The 25,396-nt window shown below is 44.0% G+C and overlaps 1 protein-coding gene across 1 annotated transcript in view; it reads left to right on the top strand.

The window, feature by feature from the left end:
• The window catches only part of CACNA2D4 (calcium voltage-gated channel auxiliary subunit alpha2delta 4), a 924,019-nt gene that overhangs the window by 227,973 nt on the left and 670,650 nt on the right, over nucleotides 1–25,396 (top strand). Inside the window, exon 3 of the mRNA XM_078673672.1 lies at nucleotides 22,993–23,109. Coding sequence (XP_078529798.1) covers nucleotides 22,993–23,109 — 117 coding nt within the window. The remainder of the gene's footprint in view (nucleotides 1–22,992; nucleotides 23,110–25,396) is intronic.

The following is a 25,396-nucleotide window of genomic DNA, read 5'->3' on the forward strand; positions in this document are numbered from 1 at the left end:
TCCCTGGGAGAATCAATCAACCACCGCGGGCAGCAACTAGAGGATGGAGTTTCCAAGGGTAGAGAGACCTGTCAGGCTCACGAACTTCAGAAAACAGTTACGCACGATACTGTCCAGAAGAAGATTCCTGATACTATGTGTTTTAATGTTATGTAGCATACTTGTGTTTTTTACTAGTTATACACTATTCGTTTTTAAAGTTACCTTTTCGAATGACACCCAGCCACCACCTCCTCCCACTATTTCTCCACACTACTTTCACCCTTTACCTGAACACGAGTCTGCCCGAAGACTCGAATTTGTAAACAACTCTTTCATCCAGCTTCTACACCAACACCAGTCCATAATGAACACGTCAAACTGTTGGATATGCGGACTTATGCCACACACAACCGATAAGGGGATCCCATACTTCATTTTGCCATTCAGCTATTATGGTTCTCTGTGGGCTTTCCAAACCATGTTCTTATTCGCCCTAGAACCATACCCGACCCGTTCCGCTGCGAGCGATTCCAGTAACAAGGCACTAATCGCAGGGATAAGGAACATGAGTAGGGATATCGACACATATCTGACAATGCCCAAAGATGAACTGAGTCCCTACACCCGTTGGAATGTGACTAAACATGGGGTTTACCTGGTCAAGAGCCAGGCAGCACAGAAATCCCGCCCAGTTTGGATAGTGCCCCACCGAGGTCACTTATGCTTACAGGGTATTGGTAGGAACCCCACAGCACAGTTAGGAAAGAGCGTTTGCACGGAAACATATGTATTTGCTTCCCGAACTTCCCCTATACTCTTGGCAGCCAAAGGCACGTATTTCGTTTGCCACGACCAAGCCTACTCGTGGTTGCCCCCTGATTTCTCAGGTATATGTTTTATTTCATTTCTGCTGCCTCCTACCTACACGGCCCGAGCAGATTACCATCGGACAAGGACAGCTAGAGGTGTCGTGAGTAAAGACGACACCGCGGGTCAGGAATTCGCTGACTTCGCAAAGGGGTTTCTGCCATTTTGGGGGCCCATGGCGAACAGCAGAAATATTCGACAGTTAGCGAGGATAGTTGAATCCGCCGTGACTACGACGGCCGGAGCACTTGGCAATTTGACAACAGAGCTTCAGTCGGATCGACTTATGACCCTTCAGAACCGAATTGCCTTAGACATCATACTCGCCGATCGTGGTGGTGTGTGTAGAGTCATCCAATCCAGTTGTTGCATTTTCATCCCTGATAACGCACCGACAGTATACCAGGCCATCTCCAAATTACACGAAATATCTGGTTCCCTTCACGTTGAGAAAGGGGATTGGTCCCTGCTGGGGTGGTTCTGGGAGCTGATCACTGCCTGGGGATGGAAAACCTTGATCTTCATTGGGATGATCTTGGCACTTCTGTCCATGTTTTGCTTGTGTATACAGTGTGCTCCTGCACTATGTGGCCTCTGTGCTACCTCGTGTGTACGGAAGCCTGTGTCGCAGGACGAGCTGAGTAACAGAATGATGCTACAGCAACATCTCCACGAATTTCTTCATACCGATTTGGACTCAGATTAGCATGAGTTATTGCCTTATATGAGGGCAAAAGGAGGGTCTGTGGTTCTCAAAATCCGGACCCCGTTGTTCTCCCGATATCGAGGTCCAATACCCGTGTCACGAAACCTCAACGTACCGAGACGATTTTTGTGTCTACGAACCGATAATGATTAGGACATCATTCCTATGTATTTGCGTTACAATAGAGGGTTGCCAACACCCCTAAATCACAGTTTCCGTCCCATCCCTTAAACTCCATTTTGTGAACTGCATCCATCTTGCATCTTGCCCTCATGATAAGTCAATTAAAGGTCGAGCTTGATCCAAATAGACACGTCCACCTTTCGTGACTTTCCCCTGACCTGTCCCAACTGACTCCACTGTCTTCGGCCAAACCTGTTTAGGCAGCTCCTCGCCCAGTGGCCGAATGCGATAGCATCTACGCATAACATTCCACGAACCATTCACTACATACAGACCATGCTTTCTGCAAACATGCACCTGTCCACGTTCCTTGTTTATGGCCAGGTTTATGACTGGGTTACACCTTTCTTTATTGAGGTTTCATCGATATCTGATGGGAGTTCCAGGCCTAACTGGGTAATCTATCAACGAACTGGACATCTAAAATATGGGCTTGCTTACATGACTTCGCTCTTTGTATTATTGTAGAAATATGTATATTGCCATACCATAAACTCAAGAATTCTTGCTTAAAGCCATATATCTTGTATATAAGGAGAAGGCTGGTTCTGTAAAAACGAACAGTCTCCCAAAACCTACTCTCCGTGTGGTGTACTTCTGGGACACGTGTTACTTGGTAGCTACCAATAAAACTTGATCTTTGACTGCGATAGAAGACTCATTGTTTCTGTGGTCCGGAACAAGGGAGAACTCAGAGGTCTTCGGGTGTTATCTCCTGACACCAGCGGGTTCCTAAAATCCCGTTACCTCACTGTAATAAAATCAGCCAAAAACCGGCCCTGGCAAAGAGCTCGGTGGCACCCACAACCCCCCAGGGAGAGGGGGGGGGCTGGCCGAGCACTTTGCCAGGGCCAGTTTTGGTTCCCAGTCCAGCCCTGCTTCAAAACTTGTTCTGTTGTCTGTCCCTTAAGTCTTTGCTCTAAGAGTATATCCTCTCACCTCTCTAATAGTTTTCTATCATCTTTGTCACACCTGGTGTGTTACCTTATTCCCTGTATTTCTGATTTGCCCTCTATTCATTATAGCCCTTCCCTTTTTCCTCTTCAACTTTATCCATACTCTGCTCTCTCTCCCCTCGATCTTGGCTCTTTACCATCACTCTTCTAGCAGTGATTAGCTGTGTCTCGATTTTATCATTTGTCTGCTTTTTTTCCTGTGTCCTGTCCTCTACATCCTTTCATTCTATCTTCTCTCTTCTTAATGCTCTCTTCTTCACATCATGGCTGCTTTCTCTTTGTATCTGATTTGCTCTCCTTTTCTTCTACTTAGCTCCGTCTTATCTCTCTCCTCTCCTGTTGTTTCTTTCTCCTCTTTACTCCTGCTCTCTCTCTCATCTATAATACTGCTGCTGCCTGTGACCCCGGTCATCAGCCTGTACGTGTCCCTGCTATTTTGAACTCTGCGTTTTCCTGTTGTCATTCCTAAAGAAGTGGAAGATGGGGTGTTTTACTTTCTTACCTACACGAGTGCAAAAACAAAATGTACACCAAATGAAAATGCTTATTTTGCATATATTAACCAGTGCGCCATGACTGGGTTTATTTTGGAAGAGACGGCTGCTCGAGCACAGCAGGTGATGTCACTGTAGTGCTGCCTGTATTTAGTAGGTCCAGGGATGGTGACGGCATTGGCATCCACTGCTCAGCTTTCTGTGACCCTGCCTGCTACAGCACAGTCATTGTCCCCAGCTGTAATGCTGCCAATGCCGGTAAGTATGGCTGTGGTGCCTACTGGATTCACGCACGCTCAGCAATTGCCATGCTGCAGTGCAGCACACAGATTCTACAGGTGATGCCATGGCGCACAAAAGTTGTGTTGGTCCACATCCGCTTCGAGGTCGTTGAGGATAGCAGCAATTCAGGGCTGCAGGATCTGCTACTCTGGCTACGCAGCAAGTGGAAAGTCCACACGTACTTTTGTTTATTCTTCCTCAAGAGCCCTCACTCACAAGTTCCAAATGCGCTCTCGCAGCTTCCTTGCCTCAACTCCGTCATGAGCCAGTCCCCAGCTACAATTATCCAATGGGAGGCTTAGGCTCAGGCAGTGGCAGGATGGAGCAGACTCGGGGAATAGAATGCAAGCCATAGTTTGTTGATGACTTCTTGGATTTTTGATCGGTGTGATGACATCATCACTAACTTGGTGATAGACAATCATGCCTGCCTGGACAGGTGTATGCTGGCCTGTCTATGAACTTTTACCAGCCAGTCACCATACAATGTATATTATTCTTTTTTATTTTTATTTGAACAATTAACATTGAGACCACCACCTGCAGGGTCAGAAATTGAAGCCCCGGCCCTGTGAAAGAAGTGCCGGTGCTGAGCACCTGAAAGCACCTGCTCAAATTAAGCACTGGGTGTCTCACACTGTGTTAGTGAAAACATTAAGAACATCTGTGGCTCAGCCCTAAATTGGCTTATTTCATTCCTTGCCAACTGTACTTTCCAAGTCTTTTCCCCAACAGCCAGCTCTGACTTCCATCCTTCACCACATGGGGTACCCTAGGGCTTAATTCTTAGCCCTTTACTTTTCAATCTTTATGTCAGACCCTTAACTGAGGTAGCTGAAGATGCTGGGTTGTCCCTGTTCTCCTACGCGGACGACTCCCAGATTATCTTTTCTCTTTCTTTGAAGAGTGTGTCAGAGATCTCCCCCTAGCCCCAGCTGGGCTTGGGAAAAATTGCAAAATGGATACAGGCAATTACCTCAAGCTCAACGGAGAGAAGACCGAGGTCTTGATACTGGGTAAAAACTAGGATCTCTGGGGCCCACAACATTGGCCTAGTGAGATGGATGCACTCCCTCAACACGCCCATCAAGTCTGTAATCTGGGCGTCATCATTGATGACTCACTAACCATGCAACACCAAGCTGTCAAGGAGGCCGCCACATGTTTTACCATCCTGAAATGGCTAAAAAGATCATTTGGATGCTGCCAGAGCCTACCCAGCGAACAGTAGTCCAGGCGTTGATCACCTCAAGACTGGACTACGGAAACATCCTTTATCTTGGGGCCAACAAAGAGGTGACACGCAGGTTGCAAATGGTTCCGAACTCTGCCACCAGATTACTATGCCAGGTCCCTAGAGCCACCTCTGTCTCCGGTCACCTGCGAGACCTGCATTGTCTCAGGCTTGAGAACCGAATTAAGTTCAAAGCCCTGAGCTATAAGTTCAAAATCAAAATAGGTGTAGAACCTCAATATCTACAATCCCTGGCCTGTCTTTACGTGCCTACACAATGCCTTCGCTCATCTACCCAAGGGAAATTCACGGTGCCCATAGTCAGACTATCTCGGATAGGTGGTAGATCGTTTGCAAACCTTGGTCCCTCACTCTGGAATTCCATTCCCACATCTTTTCGGAATGAAACGGTATATGCCCAATTTCGTAAATCACTAAAAACTTGGTTTTTTAACCAGTAATCATTCAAACTGCGATACATTCCTTGAACTGCCCGGCACCAGGAAACCCTTTTTGGGTGGCTGTCGCGCCTTATAAATTTAAATAATAATAATAGCTCTCCCCTTTCAGTTCCCTGAAAATGTTCTTCATGTCCCTCTCGTGACATCCCTATCAGCTCAATTTACCGAAGGCCCTAAGACTCCTTCTCCTCTTCTTCTCTTAAAACTCCTACCTTCCGTTTGTGTTAGTTTGCCTCTGAGCCCCCTCATGCAACCACTGTTCACCTGTGGCTGTAAGCATGTCCCCTTCATCCCTCACATGCCTTAGCTGCTTTTTGTGTCCACATGCCTCACAGAATCCCCCCAAACACCCACCTTTTTAGGTCTTGGCTGGACAGCGCAAGTGCCGTCTTGAAGAGACATGTTGTGTTCTTTCTGTGGGCTTACAGGATGCCCATCTCCTAACATTGGTAAACTTCCGCGTCGCTCTCATTTTCTTTGATGCCATTTGTCATGGCATTCGAGCATCATGCCTTCTTCTTATGTTTGGCCCTCCCTTAGCTCACGGACCAAGTACATGTTTCCTTACACTGCTCCCGGTTTTTCCAGCTATTTTTTACTTTGTTTCAAGCACTCCATAGGAGTACATGTGTTTTCAGGCCTTCTCCCTTAACCATTGTGCTGCTTTCTCTTTAACTCCTCTGCCCCAGTCTGTTTCTTCTCTACCCTGCCTCTGCTTTTTACATTACATTTATACTCTAAGGGGGCTTGTAGTGTCCTGCGTGACACGTTCCAGTGTCCCGCAGGAAGCTGTAATCTCAGCCACTCCCTCGAGGGCAGGACACACTGCACCTCCACACCCATCCATCACGGGTGCCAAGAGTGACGTGGCCCCGTCAATAAAAGGGCCCGGGTGCACGTGCTCGTGGCCAGTTGAATAACCTATACCCTGTGTCTGCGTCCGTCCTCTGTCTACATGTGGGCCGTGCGCCCACAACGCCACAGGGCTCATCCCCAAAGTAGACTTGACACATCTGTATTTGAACCCAGTGAAAAGTGAATCCACATGTTTCTGTACAATCCATTCACGTGCAAATAAAATAACCATTGCTCGAGTCTGGGAGTTTTTACAACCCGGTGCGTTTCTAGCTTTGTCCACCTATTGTACATGTTAGATCTTTGGATCCAGAATTCAGTCTGAGGTGCACAAGTGCTGTTAAATAATGTAGTAGCACAAAAAAGGAGTAATGGTAATATCAGTTATTTAAGGGAAACAGCGTTTACAACACGGCACCATTACAATGTGGTCAGTACAACAACCGCGTTGTTACCACGCATACCATTACAACGCAAGTCATTACGACTTGCTGTAGGGGGCTTTAGGTTTCGGATTTGCAATCCAACACCTTCCCTACTGTTGCACAGACTGGAGTTGGAATAGTAAATTATACTATTCCAAACTCCAGTGCCCCCTATAGCAAGTTATTGCAAGACTTGCGATGTAATGGTACGCGTGGTCACAACACGGTCATTGTACTGACCACGTTGTAAAGGCATGTGTTGTAAACGCATGTGTTGCAACGTCATATATTCGTTATTTATAGCATATAAAAAACTAAGATGTGCTGTATGAAGCGCTATATAAAACAAGATTATTCTTAGTTTTAGTTGAGCATGCGTTGATCTTTGCTGGTACACTCACACTCAAGCGTCATAAATGTCTTTCCCAGGATGTCTGGAGCAGAGGTGAAAGAGGCATTCAACTGGAAAGTCGTGAAATATAGGGAGGTTTTTAAAGTCGCAATTGAACGAAGAGGTCAGTTAAGCCAAACATCCTCCTTTTTTCCTAAAAGTGTGTTCCATTATAATGAGAATGTGCCGCTTGTATCAGAAGCTATGTTCTCAGCATTTGTAGAGCGCATTCTATCATTATTTCTTTTCAGTGCCAATTTAAACTAAATAGCTTTTCTGGGGTCTTTAATGTTGGTACGTAAGGGACATTGGAACTGGGGAAACAACTTTGTCTCTTGGGGTTGGCTCAACATTCTGTGATTATGGGCAAATCACTTAGGGGCATATTACCAAGCAATAGCGCAAGCAATAGCGATAATTATCGCTATTGCTTGGTTAGAGACAAAATTTTACCGCTGAGCTGCGGCGATTTTTATCACAGATAAACCTTGGTATTACCAAGGTTTATCGCAAATGCGATAAAAAACGGCCGCAATGCATGAATATCGCTGAAAAGTCAGCGATATACATGCATTACCGAGCTAATGCTCTTAGCCATGTTATCCACCTCCCATTGGATAACATGGCTAAGGGCAGGTGTTAGCTTTTGGAGATATTCGCGCTTAGCGCGAATATCTCCAAAAGTTGGTAATAGGAGATAGCGATGTTAGCGACTGTTTCCAGTCGCTAACATCTTGGCACGCCCACTTTGCATGTCATTAGTGATAAATATCACTGACATGCAAAGTGGGGCCCAAGATGGTCGCTATCTCCTACTAGCTGTCGCTAACTGGTGTTAGCGACAGCTAGGTAATAGGGAGATAATTTTATCTCCGCTTTCTTGGCTTTTAAAGCCAAAAAAGCGGAGATTAACCCCCTTGATAATATGCCCCTTAATTACTTAAAAAATTACTTGTCCTTGTAATGTAACTGAAAACTACAAAAAAAAAAGAAATGAAGCTGTCTGAGATTAACTGCCATTTTGTCTAGCAGCACATCTGCTGTTCAGCATGGCTGACAGTGGCTAAAAAAAGTGCTATGATGCGGGCTAACAACCTGTGATTCTGGGCTTTCAATAACTTTCAGCCAACGCTAGTTCTTGTCTCATTCCAACACCGAACTAGATTGTCACTTTAACTTTTAGTTTTTTAGTGAATATATACTTTTTACTGGCCTGGCAGGTATTTTCATATCAAGACAGGTAAAAAAAGGACTACAATAAAATCTAATATGATGAAAGCAACTAATAGAAGATGAAAACCTACCTTGAGAATAGTAATGCTGTTAACACTTATCCTAAATGCATTTTAAAGCAAACAGAGGCAAAATATTGTGTTAATATTAACGAAGATATTGTACAAACTGATATTGCAGAACTGGTCCTCCCAGAACCCCTGGTACAAATAGCTGGTATTTTTTTTTCTGAGTAATGTGGCAACCATACAAGTGTGTAGAGCAGATGACAAACTGACACCTCTTAGTTAACTCATGCCCGTGTTGTCAAGTCATTGAATGTGGGGAAACTTTTATTTTTCAAAATTATATTTCACAGATTTAAAGTGAAAAACAAGTGTTTAAGAACCAACCTAGTTTTGATCTGAGTCTATATCATATTCATAGGCCCAAAGTGACACACTTCAAGCAGATTTCGGTCGGGTCTCAGGTGGCCTATCGGGCTTGCCCTGAGGCCTGCCTGCAGGCCCTGCACCACTGGTGCATGTTGCATTTTTGGAGCCCAGCATTAGGCTGAGTCTCTTTCATTAAATCCACACACTTGGCTCTCTGGTCACTCAGGCTCCAGCTGCTACTTGCTGATCACATTACGGAAGAAGCCCTGAAGGAGTGTGCTTATCTGATGACGTGGCCCCATCATCAAGGCTCTGATTGGTTGTAAAGTGACTTACTATGTCTTCAGTGTAATCATTGCTTCCAGCAGTCGGATTCTGCTATGCCACTGTGGCTGCTTGCTAAGAGATCTAGTATGTTTAATGGTTTCAATTTGCTTTGGGGATATGCTGTCTCTGTGTAGCTGCTGATTCTTGGACCAACATGTGTTCATCTCGTGCATCATTCTATTACTCTATTATTCTATTCATTTATAGGATTTATAGAGCACATGGAGACCCAAAGGCATCCCAGTGATAAGCGAGAGAGGGAGCACAGAGGCCGGAGATCGAGTAAGACCAGCCATCTAGAAATCAAAGCTAAAAGAGCCAGGTTTTAATGGCCTTGTGAAAGAGCAGCTCATTGTCCAAAAACCAAATGGCCAAAGGGAGGGAATTCCAAAGCTTGGCAACATTGAACCAAAAGAAGCATCCTCCTTCCCTAGCTCTTTTAGTTGCAGGAACCATGGCCAGATGCAAGTTGGAAGAGCGGAGGGCCCTATTATGGGCATAATGAGTAACAAGCTGTTGAAGGATAGGAGGGCCTTTTCCATGAAGGACTCTTTGGTCAATGCACAGACGTGAGGACGCTGAGTTTTATTTTGAAGCTCATTGGCCGCGGTGTATTTTAAAAGTTACCCCACTGCAAACCTTCATTAAAACATCCAGATGAACATTTGGGCTATACAGCATATTTATTAAACTATCGTCCTGAAAGCCTTTTAGCATCAGTTCTTAATGTGGGATAAACCCAGTAGAGATGTTGCAGGATTGGAATAAATAGAGTAGTATCATAAAGCTTCGCATATATTTAGTCATGTTTTTTAATGTACGTGTTTTAATTGAAAATTAACATTAATTACAGCTTGTATGCACGGGCTTCATTAATGCGCGTCACATCTATCACCCAGCTAACTGGAATGTTGTTCTTCTTAACCACGAGTACAACTTTAAACCAAACAACTTGTACTCTTTCTCCCCAATAAGTGAGCCCCCAGTTACACCAGTGTGTAGGGTTCCCAGTGATCCTGTTTTTTTGGGTTCAGTGCCACATATAGACTACTTGCTTAGCATCATTATTGTTACCATCCTGTCCCAAAAGCAGAACCTGTTTAATTGGTGGACCGTATTCAGACATGGACGACAATATCCTTCTTTAGTTTTCACTCAAGAAGCCTAGCGTCAAGGACCTTAGTTGCAAATTTGTCTTTGACCTTAATGAGCTGTTGTGAAGATATCCTTCGCCATAATTTACCAAGCCATTGTTGTATCAATGGAGTTGATTTCTGTTTATATAGACTTACTATAGACATATTTACCATCATTAAGTGTTGAAATATAAATTTCTAGTCTTTGGTTTGTAAATGTAAATGTAATTTGCACTTGTATAGCACCTATCACCCAGGGGTCTCTAAGCGCTGTACGAATACCACTGTGGAACCCTTCCTGGCCTGTTCCTGTGAGGTGTCCACTCCTGAGCACCCCCAAGGTGAAGCCAGGCATCCTAGCGTTGTTAGGGCCGTTGTGGAGATTAAGCAAGCTATTGCCCAGAGTTGCAGAGTGGAACCCATGATTAGATTAGGCACCGAGGCGAGAATCATCGGGTCCGAGGACATTGAGCCCAAGACCCTGCCGCGACGGGGATTGAACCCTGGTCCCGGGCCAGACCTCTGCCTCAGGGTCTGCCGCTCTAATCGGTGAGTCACACTTCTCCACCTTTTGTTGGTGGTTGTGAACCCTCTTACTTCTCAAAGGGGGTTAATTTTTTTTGTCTTGTCGCTGAGACCAAACTGGTCTGATAGAAATAGGGCCTGGAAGACCCAGCCACAGAAGTGATGTCACTTCCGGGACGGGGCAAGGGTCACTTTTAGTTTGATGGAAGATACCATTTCCTCCTGCTTACAGTCCAATGCCTAAACCGGTAATAACTGCACCGCTCTTCTTCTGGACAGTGGTTGATTTGCCTGCATTTGTTCAAAAACGAGATTTTATCCTTTTCAAACAGGTCTTCCAGTATTCTGCTGTCCTCACCCCTGCATTGAACATATACTCTTCCTACGTATTCCGGTGTAAAGTCAGGGTGGTCATGGATGGGTATAATATGAGTCTTCTATGCCATATCACTTTAGAGACACACTTCTTGCAGAGGACAATAAGTAGCACACAATGGCCTAGGGTGGATGTTCCACAATACACGTTTGCTGGTTTTACCACTGCTTTTGACACAATACAGCGTATTAGCTCATTCCATCTCCTAATCACACTCTGATTTCAGTAATCTGGCTTCAGCTAGGCTCCACATGCACAATATTGTATTCTGAAAAGTTCTCCATGTTTGAGATGACCCTGCTACAGTAAAATGTATTCTGTAAAGCACATCACTTGTTCTGGGTGTTTGGTTCATGCTACATCAAATATTGGAAATAAAATAAGAAACGTCAGAGCAGAAGAAGTGCACAACTGGCCAGTACACCCCATCAGGGAGTGTATGGCTCTGGTGCAGTTTATATTGCAGCATCAAATCAGTGTGCAGCAGTGGTAGAATATGGCATGAAGAAAGTGCGGGCACTGTGGCGGGCATACAGGGGGTTATTGGAGGGCTCTGTAGAAGCCGGAGAGGATCTGATCCGCTAAGGATTGCGGTTGGTTTCATGCGGACTCCTCCTTGTTTGTATGATGATTCCTGCTTCACCCTGTCATTTGCGTTTCTAATCAAGGTAAATGTTTACCTGATGTGCATGCAATGGCTCAATAGCTTTTCAATAAAAAGAGTTAAAAAAAGAATATGGGATGAATAGCGCTGCTGAAGGTCTGGGCAAGGTAGGAGGAGACTGGGAGCATGGAAAAATTGAAGCCTTTTAGGTGTGAAGATAAGACCATGCAGGAGAATAGTAGTAGCATTTGCAGTTTCCTTTTTAGGTCGAGCCTGGGCAGCGCAGACGCTGCTCTGCAAGCCATGCTGTATTGGAGTATGTACTTGAAGCCCCGCCCACTCTCTGCCCATATTTTTCATTGGCTTATGTCATTGTACTTCTTAAATGCTGGCATCTGATTTGTTTTTATGCTTGTTAGTCCCTCCTTATTACCGCCTTGTCTTCATGTGTAACCTCTCATAAGGACTGGCCCTTTTACTTCGGTTGTTACACAGTACTCTTCTTTAGTCTGTAAGCACTATTTTCTTTGATGAGTTTCTCTGACTGCAGGAGGGTCTCTTGTGTGCTGTTCCGGTCACCGGCTTGTTTATTTAACTCATAGCTAATGGGGAGATCTTCAGGGGCCATGGGAGACAGAAGGGGGCAACTCACTGATGCCTTCAAGCATTTGGAATGCAATTGGTCTCGCATTTGCAAGAGTTTAAGCTATTGGCATTGTAAATGACAATGCCTTTTATTTATGTTTTAAAAACCAAAACATAAATAAAAGGCATTGTCACTTTCAATGCCAATAGCTCAAACTTGTGTAAATGCATTGGAGATGCTTGTTTCTCTGCTTGTTGCTCAGTGGGCACACTGTTAAAGGAGAGAAAAGGAGGTTAACAGAAAAAAAGGGGTATAATGGACTATAATTATTTGAAGATAGCAATGATGCTCAATGAAAGGTGGTGTGAGCTGGTGTGAATGGTGGCCAACCTCGATATATTCTCAGAAGAGGTCACCTTGAAATGCGAAGTTTATGCACATGTAATATTCTGCCCTGTTGAGGGCCCGCCAGGGGACCCAGTTTTCACAAAATGAAACATGTTAATTTTTTTTATTTTACAGTGAGTTGTTTCATTGTCTAAGTATAGTGCAAAGCCAGCATTGCCTGTTTTTAACATTTCTATATAATCCAATTTACTTTAGCATACATTTTCCCAAAACACTTCTTACTAATTTAAAGTTTAGTAAGTGGCTGTGATATATTATTTTTTCAGACCATATGTAGCTTTACTCAGTCATTGTATTCTAACAAACAGAAATGTACTATGTGTTCGGTATGCTATGTATCTTCCATTCTTCTGTGGACTAATAAATGAATTAATGAGATTTAACCTTCTTCTCTTACACTATTGCACATGTATTGTGCCCCGCTCCTTCAGCAGGACTCTTTTGTGTTTTCTGCTTTGAACTTTATATTTGATTTAAGACTCTTAAAGATATAGCCTATATATGGCGTGAAGTTACAGCTAATCATTCTCTGCCTCTGATACATCTTAATATGCCACTATGGGGTAATCCTATGTTCCCTGATATCTTCCATGATATGGTAGCCAAATCCTGGGATAGATTTGGTATTAGACAGCTTAGCCACTTGTATAATGCTGCTGGGTTCCGCACGTTTTTAGATTTGCAGACTTCATTCGGTCTCCCTAAAAACATGTTTTTTAAATACTTGCAGATAAGAGATTATTTACTGGGATCTAAAAGGATAAGACAACCAAGGGGGTCAGATATATTCCAATATATACATTCAGATTCAAAACTATAAGGCGTATCAGTTACTCTCCCAAATTTGGCAGAATGATTATTCAAAGATAGCACTCAAATAGACTGGGCTACTGGGTCAAGATGTAAACTCAGCTGATTTAGATGAATCAATGGAGAACTTAAATAGTTCGGTCCACTCTATTAATCTTAAACTGCAACAGTTTAAAACAATGTTTATGCATTACTATACACCAGAACGTATAGTTAAGTGGATAGATTCTGGTAACATAAACACGAATGACAAATGTAAGTGTGCTAAGTGCGGAATGATAGCTGCAAATAGTTTGCATATGTTTGCTAACTGTCCGGACCTGGCTGTCTTTTGGAATGAGATATGGGACATTATAGCTGACCGTTTTAAAATTGATCTTTACTTAGCAGTGAAAGAGATTATGCTTGGTTATAAAGTAGATGTACCTCTTGGAATAAGACCTCTAATATCAATTATGTTAATAACAGCACGGCTTTGCGTTGCCCGTGCTTGGATATCTAAAATTCCGCCTAGAGCCTTTGAATGGTGGGCAACGCTAAGGGAGATTTTAGAGAAAGCGATGGCTATAGCCAAGGGTAGAGGCATATGGTCTTGGAGGAAGTTCTATCGAATTTGGGGACCCTTGATAGATTAAGTAAGGAACAATATATATTTTCGTAACTTTTCTTTATATTTTACTTGTTTACTCATTTGTTCAATGTATAATGGCATCTCCTCTTTTTCTTGCTGTGTATATATTATGTACTATATGTTGATAAGATTGCTTTGTGATTACAGTGCTTACTTTCCAAAATAAAAATAATATATATATTTTTTTTTAAGTACTTTATCCTGTGCCCCGTGCTGTTTGTTACAGGTTTCCCTGAAGTTCACGTTTTTCTTTTAATTCTGGTACTTTTAGACCTGAATCTACAGTGGTGTATATTGAGCGACAAGTACCAGACTGCAGGGGAAAACCTGGAATGGATAAGCTACTCAGGCGTGTATCTGGGAAACTCGAAGTCTATAGGTCACTCTCCAGTTGTTGAACAATTTACATATTTTGGACAGGTTTGTGTTTGGTTAAGGAGTTTTTAAAATTTGAAGGTAGAAAAGAAAGTAGTAGATTGAAGGATCACATATAATACCAAAGGAGAATTTTTTTTCCAGGACTGGTGACCAGAATTACTTTAGAGTATTGTTAAAGGGTGAAATGTACAACTGTGGTTAATGGAAGAAAGTTCAAGTGGAAAGACTAGTTCTTTCATCTTTCATGTACATTAATGCTAGGAGAGACTCCCTGGCAGTGCCTGGCTTCTAGCACTTCAAGCAGGCCCAACGAGAACCAGAATGTGTATCTGATAGGGACAGGCGGATGGGTGTTGATAAAACTGCAACAAGAAAAACCCACACAGGAAGAAGCTGATGATTTAAGTTGGAGCCTTATGATTAGGAAGTTAGTTGACGTCTTGAGAAAGTAAGCACACCTTAAGGATGGGAACAAAAACATGGGGGCTGAGAGGTTTCCTTGCAGTCAACACAGCAAAAAGCTGAAAAAACAAAAAATATCTTTTGTTAAATTGTTACCAAGAATATATTCATCCAATTGACTGGTGGGCTTTTTATTAACAAATCCATAGGTTACAATGTCTCAGCCAATCCCATACCTTTCCTTTCATGTGTAACTATGCTCCTTCACAGATCGTAATTAGTGTCGGACTAGGATATGTTGAACTCGCCCAATTTTCAACTAGCACCACTTTGCATTCTGGTATTTGTAGTTTCACTTCCAGCCAGTAAATGCAAGATAAGTAGTGCATATCCTAAATTAACAAATGTTGGAATGAGAGGTATTACTTTTCAACCAGAATCTCTTTGCATTATGATATTTTTAGTTTCACTTCTACGAAATAAACTCAGGGCAAGTATTGCCAGATCTAAAGTTAACAAATGTTGGATTAAGAGTGATGAATGTTCAACTAACACCATTTTGCATTCTGGTATTTAGAGAGGTGTGGATCGTGCAGCTGATACAGCGGCCTAGGGAACAACCGCTCCTGTGCAATTCCAAAGTCTGTAAGGTCAAAAACGTATGTTTCCCCATTGCTGATAAGTTAATGTTGCAATGGGAAGGAAAAACCACCAGAAAATTCCTCCTGCTCATACCCGGAGGAATGTTTGCAAGGTAGAAGAGCTATGCCCAAGCCAGATGGAGCCCGGGCCGGGGAAGGCTAAGCCGGACCCAATGGGGCCCGGCCTAAACGTCGCCCGGAGGCGAAAAGCCCCCCTCCCCCCAAGGCGCAAGCCAGCGAAAATGGGACAACCGCGATTGGTCGCCATAGGGCAGTCTTGCCCCCCCACCCAATCCGGGGGCGAGCTCCCAAGCAGCGAAGGGATTTAAGAAGGGGGCGACTGGCCCCCCCAAAATACACAAAACCCCATCGCTCGAGGAGAGAAAGGAATCCCACCCACCCACTCCAGAGAAAGGCGGGCGTCGCAGTCGCAGGGGAGAGGGTAGCGGAAGAAACTCTAGAAAGATAGAAAAAAGTGAGAAATTGCTAGAGATAGATGGAAGGCTCACACAGTGTCCTTAGGATACCTCACGGCAGGGGCACTAAGGGAGCCAATAGTGGCGATCAGCCACAGATAGAGTAGAAGGGATGCCCCCGCTGAGCCCTTGAGATGCCTCACGGCAGTGGTAGTAAAGGAGCAAAATGTCAGCACACTGCTTCAGGTCGAATTGATTAAGTGCTCACACAGGGTCCTTGGGATGCCACAGGGCAGGGACCCGGAGGCGCCAAGAAAGGGCTGAAGTCGAGCGGGACGGGACGAGATGGACGGGACTTTCTGCCCGGGTAAGTCCGGGGTCGGTAGCAAGTTGAAGCCTAGCACCCCTGAAGCAATGGCACAGGTATCTTGGGCCCCTCCCCAGATGTTGGTCTGCCCGAGAGCAGATAGTAAACAAGAACAGACTAAAAGAACTATAATTGCAAAGTCAGTAAATGGGTCAACGGATTGTTATGCATGACCTTGAAGATAGCGATATGTGTAATTGTTATGTTTTTAATAAACTGCGACCTTTGAAGGCAGTAAACAGGTTGTCACTGGTATGTTTAAAGGTTACGAGGGACGCAGTTGGAAATGTTTATGGGAGGGGGGTGGACTCGGCTCTTGGGAGGGGTTTGATGTATGTGAATTATACCTTACTGAACTGTTTTTATTAGGGAATATAGATGTGCAACACAAATGGATTTTCTCAAAAACGTCCCTAAGCAAAAACAAATCTAATCTAGGCTCAAAGGTCCTGCTCTCCTTGCACTTTTGGGAAGGCTCTGAAGGCAGGCATTGTACCTGCTTCCGGAAGCCCGCGCGCCGCTCGTCCTGGTTCTATTGCACGCTGGGCGTGTTCTGCCTGACTGTGACTTCCTTCGAGTGATTGACAGGCGCCCCCAGTGCGGTAACTGCAGAACGGATAATTCCACATGCTGATCTGTGCACCAGGAGTTAATGAGCGCCGCTCTGGTGGGGCAGGCCCGGGCATCCATCATTCCATCTCCATTGGCATCCCTTCAGATACGGCTTTTGCTGGGTCAGTGCTGATGCAGAGAAGACAAACGGAGAAAATGTCAATCCCCAATTGAGATTTTCAGCCTGGAGCCCTTTACTGCATTGTTGCTTTTTGTTTATCTTTAGAAGCTGGGGGGTGTCTTTTACAGAAGTGCCACGGGGGCATGAAAGTCTTACATACAAGCGATGGCTGAACCTTTTTTTATCCATGTTTGTATTTTATTCTGTCTATTTGCTCCTTGTAATAATTCTGTCAACGCGGAGTTAAATTGCTGCTGATGAACTGTTTTAGAGGTTGGCTATAAATCCCTAATCTGTTACATTACCAAATGCTTAATTTCTAAAAAAACCAAAAAAAAAAAAAAACATACAATCGAACAAAAAAAAAAGCATACATAAGTGCCAAGGTCCAATGTATCACTTAGGATGCTCCTGCAGCTTGCTCCACGTATTGCCCCTGCCAGTGCTGGAAAATGCCTGTACCAATGGCCTTGCTGCGCCGCATTACAATGTTTTACTGGATGCCGTGCCACCATCTGGTAGACTGTCATTAAAAAAAATGCGCTGTTGAAAATGATGTGCTTAACACTAGCAAACCCCAGCACAAATTAAGCACTGCACTGACAGTGTAAGCGAAGCAAGCAATTTTGAACACTCCCCTACCAAGGATGTGTTTGGTAGCGGGATTATCCTTAGGCTTTATGGTCGTAGTCCTGATAAAATGTTTGTTTATCCCAAGCATAATGAGAGCAATCCTTGGCGTATGGTGTGGACACCCAGGCATAGTGATGGCTATCCCTGATAAAAACCTGGAATATGGTACTCAATCATAGCTTCCTGTGGCTATCTCTAATATCTGGTTGTGATGCTTGGGTTAGTGAGGCAGAATCTGTGCCAGGGGGCAGTAGGAAAAGACAAATAGGACCAACTGATTTTTGGCAATCATACTCATCTATTTACTAAAATGTAATCGTGGTATGTATGTCTTGATAAAAATGTTTGCCTACAGACAATAACAATCTTTAGTTTCAGAAAATCTGTTTCTTTGCCCAAAATGGAAAGCTGCATTTTTTTTGTTGAAAATAACAGGCCGATGTTTGAGAAAAATATGTTTAGCACAATTGAAACACTGGCATTTAAAGTACAAATGTACATATATATTTTTGTGCAATCTGATGTTTAGGAATAAAATATTTCATGGCCATTCTATATTTAAAGTTGGTATCTGAATGATATTTCATACTTAATTAAGAACAATTTTGGGACACAAATGTCCCCCTACATGACTCTGGAGAGCATGCTTTCCTGTGTTTGTTATTTTCCTGTGTGAATTCACAATATATTTGATCTTTACCTCAGTGGACATGACGCTGAAACATGTTGAGTGAGGACCTCCTCGTTCACAAGGTTTGAGACCTCAGCGTGGCTTTGAGGTCAGGTGGAGCACTCAAAGTGCACCTCGCATAGAGAGGGAGTGACTACTGTCCTCTCACTGAGCTCTGTGAGACTGACTAACACCCATCAAAGACATGGCACAAACATGACCATGTACTCATGGGCCTAGGAGTAGGCTCTGCTCCAATGGGAACTTGTAACCAGCCCCTTTGTCCCTGACCCATTGAGTGTGCTCCTAGTTACTCACCCCAGGACCTGAAGAGCATTCATGAGATTGTTTGGTGAGACTGAACTGAGCTGAATACTCCAAGCCCTTGAAAATCTGTGCAGCAGGTCTGGAATTAGAAATTCTTCTAAACCCTACTTGTGTAGTGCTTGTTCCCCCTTACTTGCCCTGCAGAGCTTTAGGCACCCACTGATGCAGGAAACAGTCGACTAGTGTTTGCTGACATACACGCCTTCGACTTCCCAACGCTGGAAGTCTGATTAATTGAATCAAGTAGATACAAAGGGCAATCCTTTGAAGTATTAATTCCTTGAAGTACTTTGGGGGCCTGCGATCCCATTGTGCTGCTATTAAAATGGTAGCCCCCCTTCAGTCTCATGTGACTATGCCGGATCTGGGTTTCTTGTGGTTCCATGTGACTTCTCTCAGCCGTCCAGGAGCCGTAGAGCGGATCCATGAATCCCCAGATCAACGCAACACACCAGAGAAGCCGCCATGCCTTCCCCTGTGTCCGCTGTCTGAGCGCACCGCTGCCGCTGAAGAGAGATGTACGCGCATGCACGCTTGGCAGTCAGGAACCAGCGACCAGTGGTTGTTGACCATAATGCTATATACCACAGGGAGAGGTTTCACATTATGAAACATGTGGCAAACACCATGGAATGGGGCTTTGTATTGTTCAGCATTGTGACAAAGTTAGCATCAAAGAGATTTACATTGTTTAACTTTGAGAGACAACTTTATAGGTAGAGTTCTAGTCCTGGAGATGGCAGAGAGGTCTGGCTTCCAACATGAACTTTTGTCGTTTTGTGCGCAGATTTTATCTGTGAATTAAAATTCTTTTTCAAAGAAAAATCTCTGGCGGGACATACATTTATTAAGTGATGTGAAGGTGCTATGCTGGGTTCTGAGCGTCTATTCCCTCATCATGTCCTGAGTAAACCTTGCATTGCTCTGCCTCGCTACACTGAGAGTCAAGTGCTTAAGGGATGCGGATGATTTTCTGTTTGTGTCCAGTGGTAAGATTGCCCTAGGGGACCAGAGTTACAGGCCCCAGTTATGCATCATTGCCCCCCCCTTCCCCCAGGACTGTTCCCATAAACACCTATTGCTAATGTAACGTCCTTGGTGCCAGAAGGATTTTATTATGTTTATTGACATACCTTTTCGAGTGTTCCAGCCAGGCTTGCTTGTCACATGGCGATTGTATTGGAATATGTCATGGGTGACCTCCCAGAACTGCCTTTAAACTATGCGGGGTTTAGGGAGCGTATTTGAAAGTTGTGCTGCGAAATGCACCATTTTGTATTTTTTGAAATGTTTTTTCGTGGGCTGGGGTGGGGAAAGAGCCCACATCCCCACCACTTTCGAAGTTCACCAGCTGCCTTACCCGTACCAGATGTCCAGCCTTTTAGGCATGAGTGTGCATGCATTTATGTCTTCACCTTGAAGTGCTTTATATCATGTGATGAGAAACCTCATCTCTGGGGTAGTCGCTGATAGCAGTTTAATGGAAAGGGTCACTGAATCCTTTCTTTTGGAGTTGTTCAATGGGGTTGCGGGTCTAATGCCTGTGCATTTAAAAATGCACATTCCATAATTTTAGTGGAAGCAGTCAAGGATTTCCTGGCTAGACCTGCCAGTGGTCCCATTATGGAACTTGCCCATGCCAGAGTTGCCACAGGAGGCAGCTACACAATGTACGCCTCCTAGGAGGTGTCATTTATTGTCCATTTATTGTCCATCCTCCCCTTTGGGTGTACCGTGGATTCCAAGGGTTGCTTCAATGCCTTTTTATTGAGGTTGAAAAACACTGACTCCACCACTCATCATGTAGAGGGTATTCTCTGGTTCTTTCCCAAAGTCACATGTGTAGATGAGATTTTTCCATGTGCACTATGCACCCTTCGTTAGAGAGAATCTGAGGCTTTGTGCACATTGTTGTTGGAACATTTCTCCCCATTAAAGCTCAGTTTAGCATAAGCACACGAATACTGACCGATTTTAAGCCACTCACTAACTGCTCAGGTGCACATTGTTACAGTGTGTGCTTGGCCAGCAGGCCACTGCATAAGGTTGCACACAGTGGGGGCCACAGCCATTCGAAAGAATAGGGGCGGTGCAGGGGGTGGGCGTTAGGGAAATAATCAGTGGCGGCTCCTCGTGGGCGTGCTGCAGGGCGGGGGGGGGGGCTAGTAAACTTCAGCGTACAGCCGAACGGAGGTAAGTAAAGAAATAAAGAAATAAAACGAATTACATAGCGCATGTTGCATCGCCGATTGGTGTTGCAGGTGCAAAATGTAATTGGTTTTATTTATTTATTTCTTTACTTAACTCCTTGTGGCCGTAAGCTGGAGTTTACTACCCCCACCCTGCCCCTCCCCCGCCCCACCACCCCGCAGCACTCCCACGAGGAGCCACCACTGAGAATAATAATAAATACAATTTAAAAGAAGACTTACCTGCCGCAGACGCTGCCGGCCGCCTTGGTGCTCCTCTCCAGCTCTCCTCCCGGCGGTCCATGGGCCACAGCACAGGCTCTCCACCCAATCCAAACGTTGCTCTCATGCTTTAGCTACAATGAGAGAAGCGCCTGTATTGGCCTGAGCAGACTGGTCTGATGCTCGCTCAGCCACAGGGAGCCAGCAGCTATTTTCCAACCCGGCTGTTCAACACACCTGGGTTGGAGAAATATAAGTGTGCATGTCTGTTTGGCTGGCCATTTATAAGTGCCTGCCATTCCTCCTCCCTTCCATGGCCTGGCCCCGCACAAGACGCCATGGCTCAGGCTTCTCAAATAAATTGTTTTATTATCATTTCATTTTTCATCTGCTGGTACTAGGGCAACACTATTACGGAGGAGCTGCCCCTGGTTACATAGTGTGACGGTTCATCGCCTAGTTGTTTCTTATGCATATGAAGACAGACTATGATTTGTTTATTAAAATAAAACAGAAATAAACGTTTAAAAAACAAAAATCCAGTGAAATTCACCAATCAGAATTTACTGAGCGATGCACTGCTTATGACCTTATATTATGCATATGAACACATATTACATAACTCAGGACATGTTAAATGACATGACTGATGACATATATATATATATATATATATATATATATATATGTATATATATATATATATTTATATTTAATAATCTCTTTTCACACAGAAAAGAAGCCGGATCGCACCACAAATCTTCTTCAAGATGATTTAATGCATATTTTTAAAGAAACTCCAAAACACTTCAAACACCAACGCGTTTCGATCTCCCACTGAGATCTTGTTCACGGTCTTTATATATATATATATCAAACTGCTCCCAACAGATTCACGCAGGAGACGGCACTCCATAGAGATGAAATAGATATTTAATAACACAAAGCAAAGGCAGACAGCATCTACGCGTTTCATCTTTGAAGCCTTGTTCACTACCATGGATAACACTGCTATGTGTGTGTATATATATATATATATATATATATATATATATATATATAGATAGATAGATAGATAGATAGATAGAAAGATAGATAGATAGATAGATAGATAGATAGATAGATAGATAGATAGATAGATAGATAGATAGATAGATAGATAGATAGATAGATAGATAGATAGATAGATAGATAGATAGATAGATAGATAGATAGATAGATAGATAGATAGATAGATAGATAGATAGTCAGGAAGCATGAGCCTAGCCACAAGGCATCAGAGTTCTCTGCACAACCCAGGGGTGACAGTGAAACTGAAGCGGGTGTAGAATAATGTAAGGGGAGGACCTTACAATGGTGTTGAGATGTAATGTCCTCTGAAGAGGTGTGTCTTCAGCGCTTTCCTGAATTACAGTATGGGTAGGCAGTTCAGATGGATATATGGTTGTTGTCCTGAATACTAGGTGTGTAGATGAAGAAGATTGATTTTCAAATTTTCTTCATTTCTTGGTTTCCTACCTGGAATTGTCCGGGGTTGCTGAGACCCACCAGGGAAGGATAGCCAGCCTAATAGGCAGGGATGCTGTTCATGGTACCCTTGCAAACCATCCAACTAGTCTTGAAGATGATGCAGGCTGGGAGGGTCTGCCAGTGGAGTTCAATCAGAGTAGGGGCATTATGGTTGAATTTCTACTGGTATGCTCAGGAATGTATGGTACCATGTAGGGAAAGTTGTGATTTAACTCAACTCTGCACTTGCATGTTTATGTAGCACTTACTAACCACTGTATATATTTATTTTGGTGTTTGTATAGTGCCCCCATGTTGTCACTAGAGTCCTTCATGGTGCTATTTTCTTAAGTAAACAATGAGCAGGTGGAGGTACTGGTCGAACAGTGATGTGCTCTTCAGTTAATGGGTTCCTTTAAGGTGGGGGTAAGGGGGTTTGTCTAGATTAGCATGTAGGTACAGTCTCCGTTCACCTACCTGTGTGAATCTGGAGTGCGTTGAATCAAGGACAAACTCAAGAATGTTGGGCCTTTTACCTCTGCATTCTTACGATTAGATTACACTGTAAATAAATGTAATACAATCCACTTTTTATAAAACTGCAACAAAATAAATAAATGGATAAATTAACAAGACTTGATTTTTTTCTAATTTCACAGAAATACAAAGATGTCGAGCCTTCCTTGAAGATCAAGGAAGTGGATGGTTTGGAGCTGGTGAAGAAGTTCTCAGAAAAGATGGAGAATATGTTGCGGAGCAAGGTTGAAGCTGTGCAGGTAGTTACACAGAGAAGGTTACTGGGGTTACCAGAAAACTCTCAACACCCAGGGCAACATACTTCATTCCAGTCCTTTCCTTCAGGCCCTAGAGCATTTTGAACGGTGCATTTCTTCATCGTTTCATTCTGACCGATTGGACCAGAATTGTAGATTAAAAAAAAATGGTAGAGAAAAGGTCAGTAAAGAAAAGAACTTCCCTTGTTGTCAAGACGTGGAGTTTGAAGTTATTGATACATTAAAACTTTATGAGAAGGAAGAAGGTTGGTTTGAAGATTACCAGTCCGACAAAAACTGTTATTTTGTGTGTAATACCGCAGTGACTGGCACAGGTAAGGAAGGTCATCAGTAGAACTGATTCCTTTAGATCCAGGAGGACCATTGATGCAACTGACTGCACTGTCTACCCCACCTGGCCCAGGTCCTCTTGTCTTGAATACCTTTGAAGAGCTGTGCTGCAGGTTCAGAGTGTTGGAAAGTGGATTATTGTTAGGGGTAAATATGCACCTCCCACTAGCAATAAGCCCACTAACATGGTATAGAGTCCAGTAAAGGTCTCAGTAAATGTTTCCCTTGCTCAACCCTTGGTAGCTGACAACGAGAAGTCAGGCCCTACTTAGGAGACAGAAGAGCAAAGCATTCAAAAACACCAATACATCAAACAAGTAAGACAAAACAATAAAAATACCACACAGATTTCTAAAAATAGTACATATTGTTATGAACATATACACACCAAAATGACAAAAATTCAGTGTAGGGAACCGGAGATATGAATTTGTAAAGATTAACCAATTTATACTGATTAAAAGCCTATAGTGCCACTCTAGAACCAGGACAAAGTCAACATTTGTGGCTGACCATGATGGAGCTCTGGTCGGATACACTAGAGGCCTCAGTTAAAATCTGACCTTAACACCAGAAACGTTTCTGGAGCTTTTTCTTCCGATGGCACTTGACCCTCCACAGTAGGCTAGATCTGGAGAGGGTTTGCTGGCTTAACTTTCTGAGAGGCTCCAGTCAAATCCTGGCAGTCCAGAGCTTTCAAAGAGATAAACCTGAAATCCTAGCGGGATCGTGGTTAAAGGTTGTCAGCTTGATTCTCGTGGTCGGGTCTGTCACCTTATGGAGCTTTTTACAAACATTTCTCAGAAGTTCTTCAAAATTCAGGAGGTGCTTCCAGAAGGTTTCCTTGTAGCTTCAAAGTGTCCAAGTCACCAATCCAAAGGCCTGGTATCTCCGAGAGGGTCTCTGGGATGCCTGGACCACAATTCCTGCAATGCACCTGGCCAAATCCTTAAAAGTCCACTGGACACACTCCAATATGGGGACTCTTTGAGGAAATCATGCAGGTGGGCTTGACTCTGTTAACCTGTAGCTTGCAGGGAGTCCACTCCTTAATCCTTCTTGAAGCAAGAAACAGTCCCAGGGTGGTAGTACCAGACTGTGCAGCAGGCACAGTCCTTTAGAGTGCAGCTTTTGGGTGCAAACCCAGCTTCCAGCAGGGCAGTCCTGCTTTTCCTTGTAGTTTCAGGCAACAGATCTGAGAGACTATGCAGCTCAGTGTTATTCAGTGTTATCTAGCGACAAGCATGGGCCCCTTTGTCCAATGAGATGCTGGGTGCCCCTCAAAGCGATACCAAAGGGGATGATGGATGGAGGGTTTGAGCAAATCCAAAACTCACCTCAGTCAACTGATCTGGGTTTAATCCATCACCATTCTTTAGCTCACTCCACCACCCCAGTTCAGACATGGCCATAGGCAAATCCGTCTGACCCTGTGCCTCATGGCAACAGTCCAGCCCGAACTGCCAAGCCATGTCTTTCCTGGACCAGAAACAAGCATCCTGGGACCGGTTTCGGATTCATAATCCTCATCAGCCAGGCTATTTTTAATCCAGTGGTAGAGTGAGCAAGGGACCCACGTCTAGGCATACCCTGCCAACTTAGGGTGAACAAAGCGATGCCCCTCAAAAGCATGACAACTTCCTCCAAAGTGTGGCATCTTCTTGTTCCACAAAGCACTTTACTTCCAAAATCCAACATGGGTGATTTCTCTCCAGATGAGTATGAGCTAGCTCAACCAACCCACAGTGTTGCTTTTTTTCATTAGCTCTCCTCCCCCTGACCTCTGCAAATTCCTGTCCTAAGCCTGCCATCCGGCTGGCGCCCAGGACATGGGGGTGGGCATGCCTGGGATTCCTTACTAATCTGTTCTCTCTTTGAGCTCAGTTTGATTTACCCATACCCATCCTCAGGACCCATACTCCCCAGCTGCAGAGCTCTC

The sequence above is a fragment of the Lissotriton helveticus genome, chromosome 1_1, assembly GCF_964261635.1.
Source record: "Lissotriton helveticus chromosome 1_1, aLisHel1.1, whole genome shotgun sequence".
Classification (NCBI taxonomy): domain Eukaryota; kingdom Metazoa; phylum Chordata; class Amphibia; order Caudata; family Salamandridae; genus Lissotriton; species Lissotriton helveticus.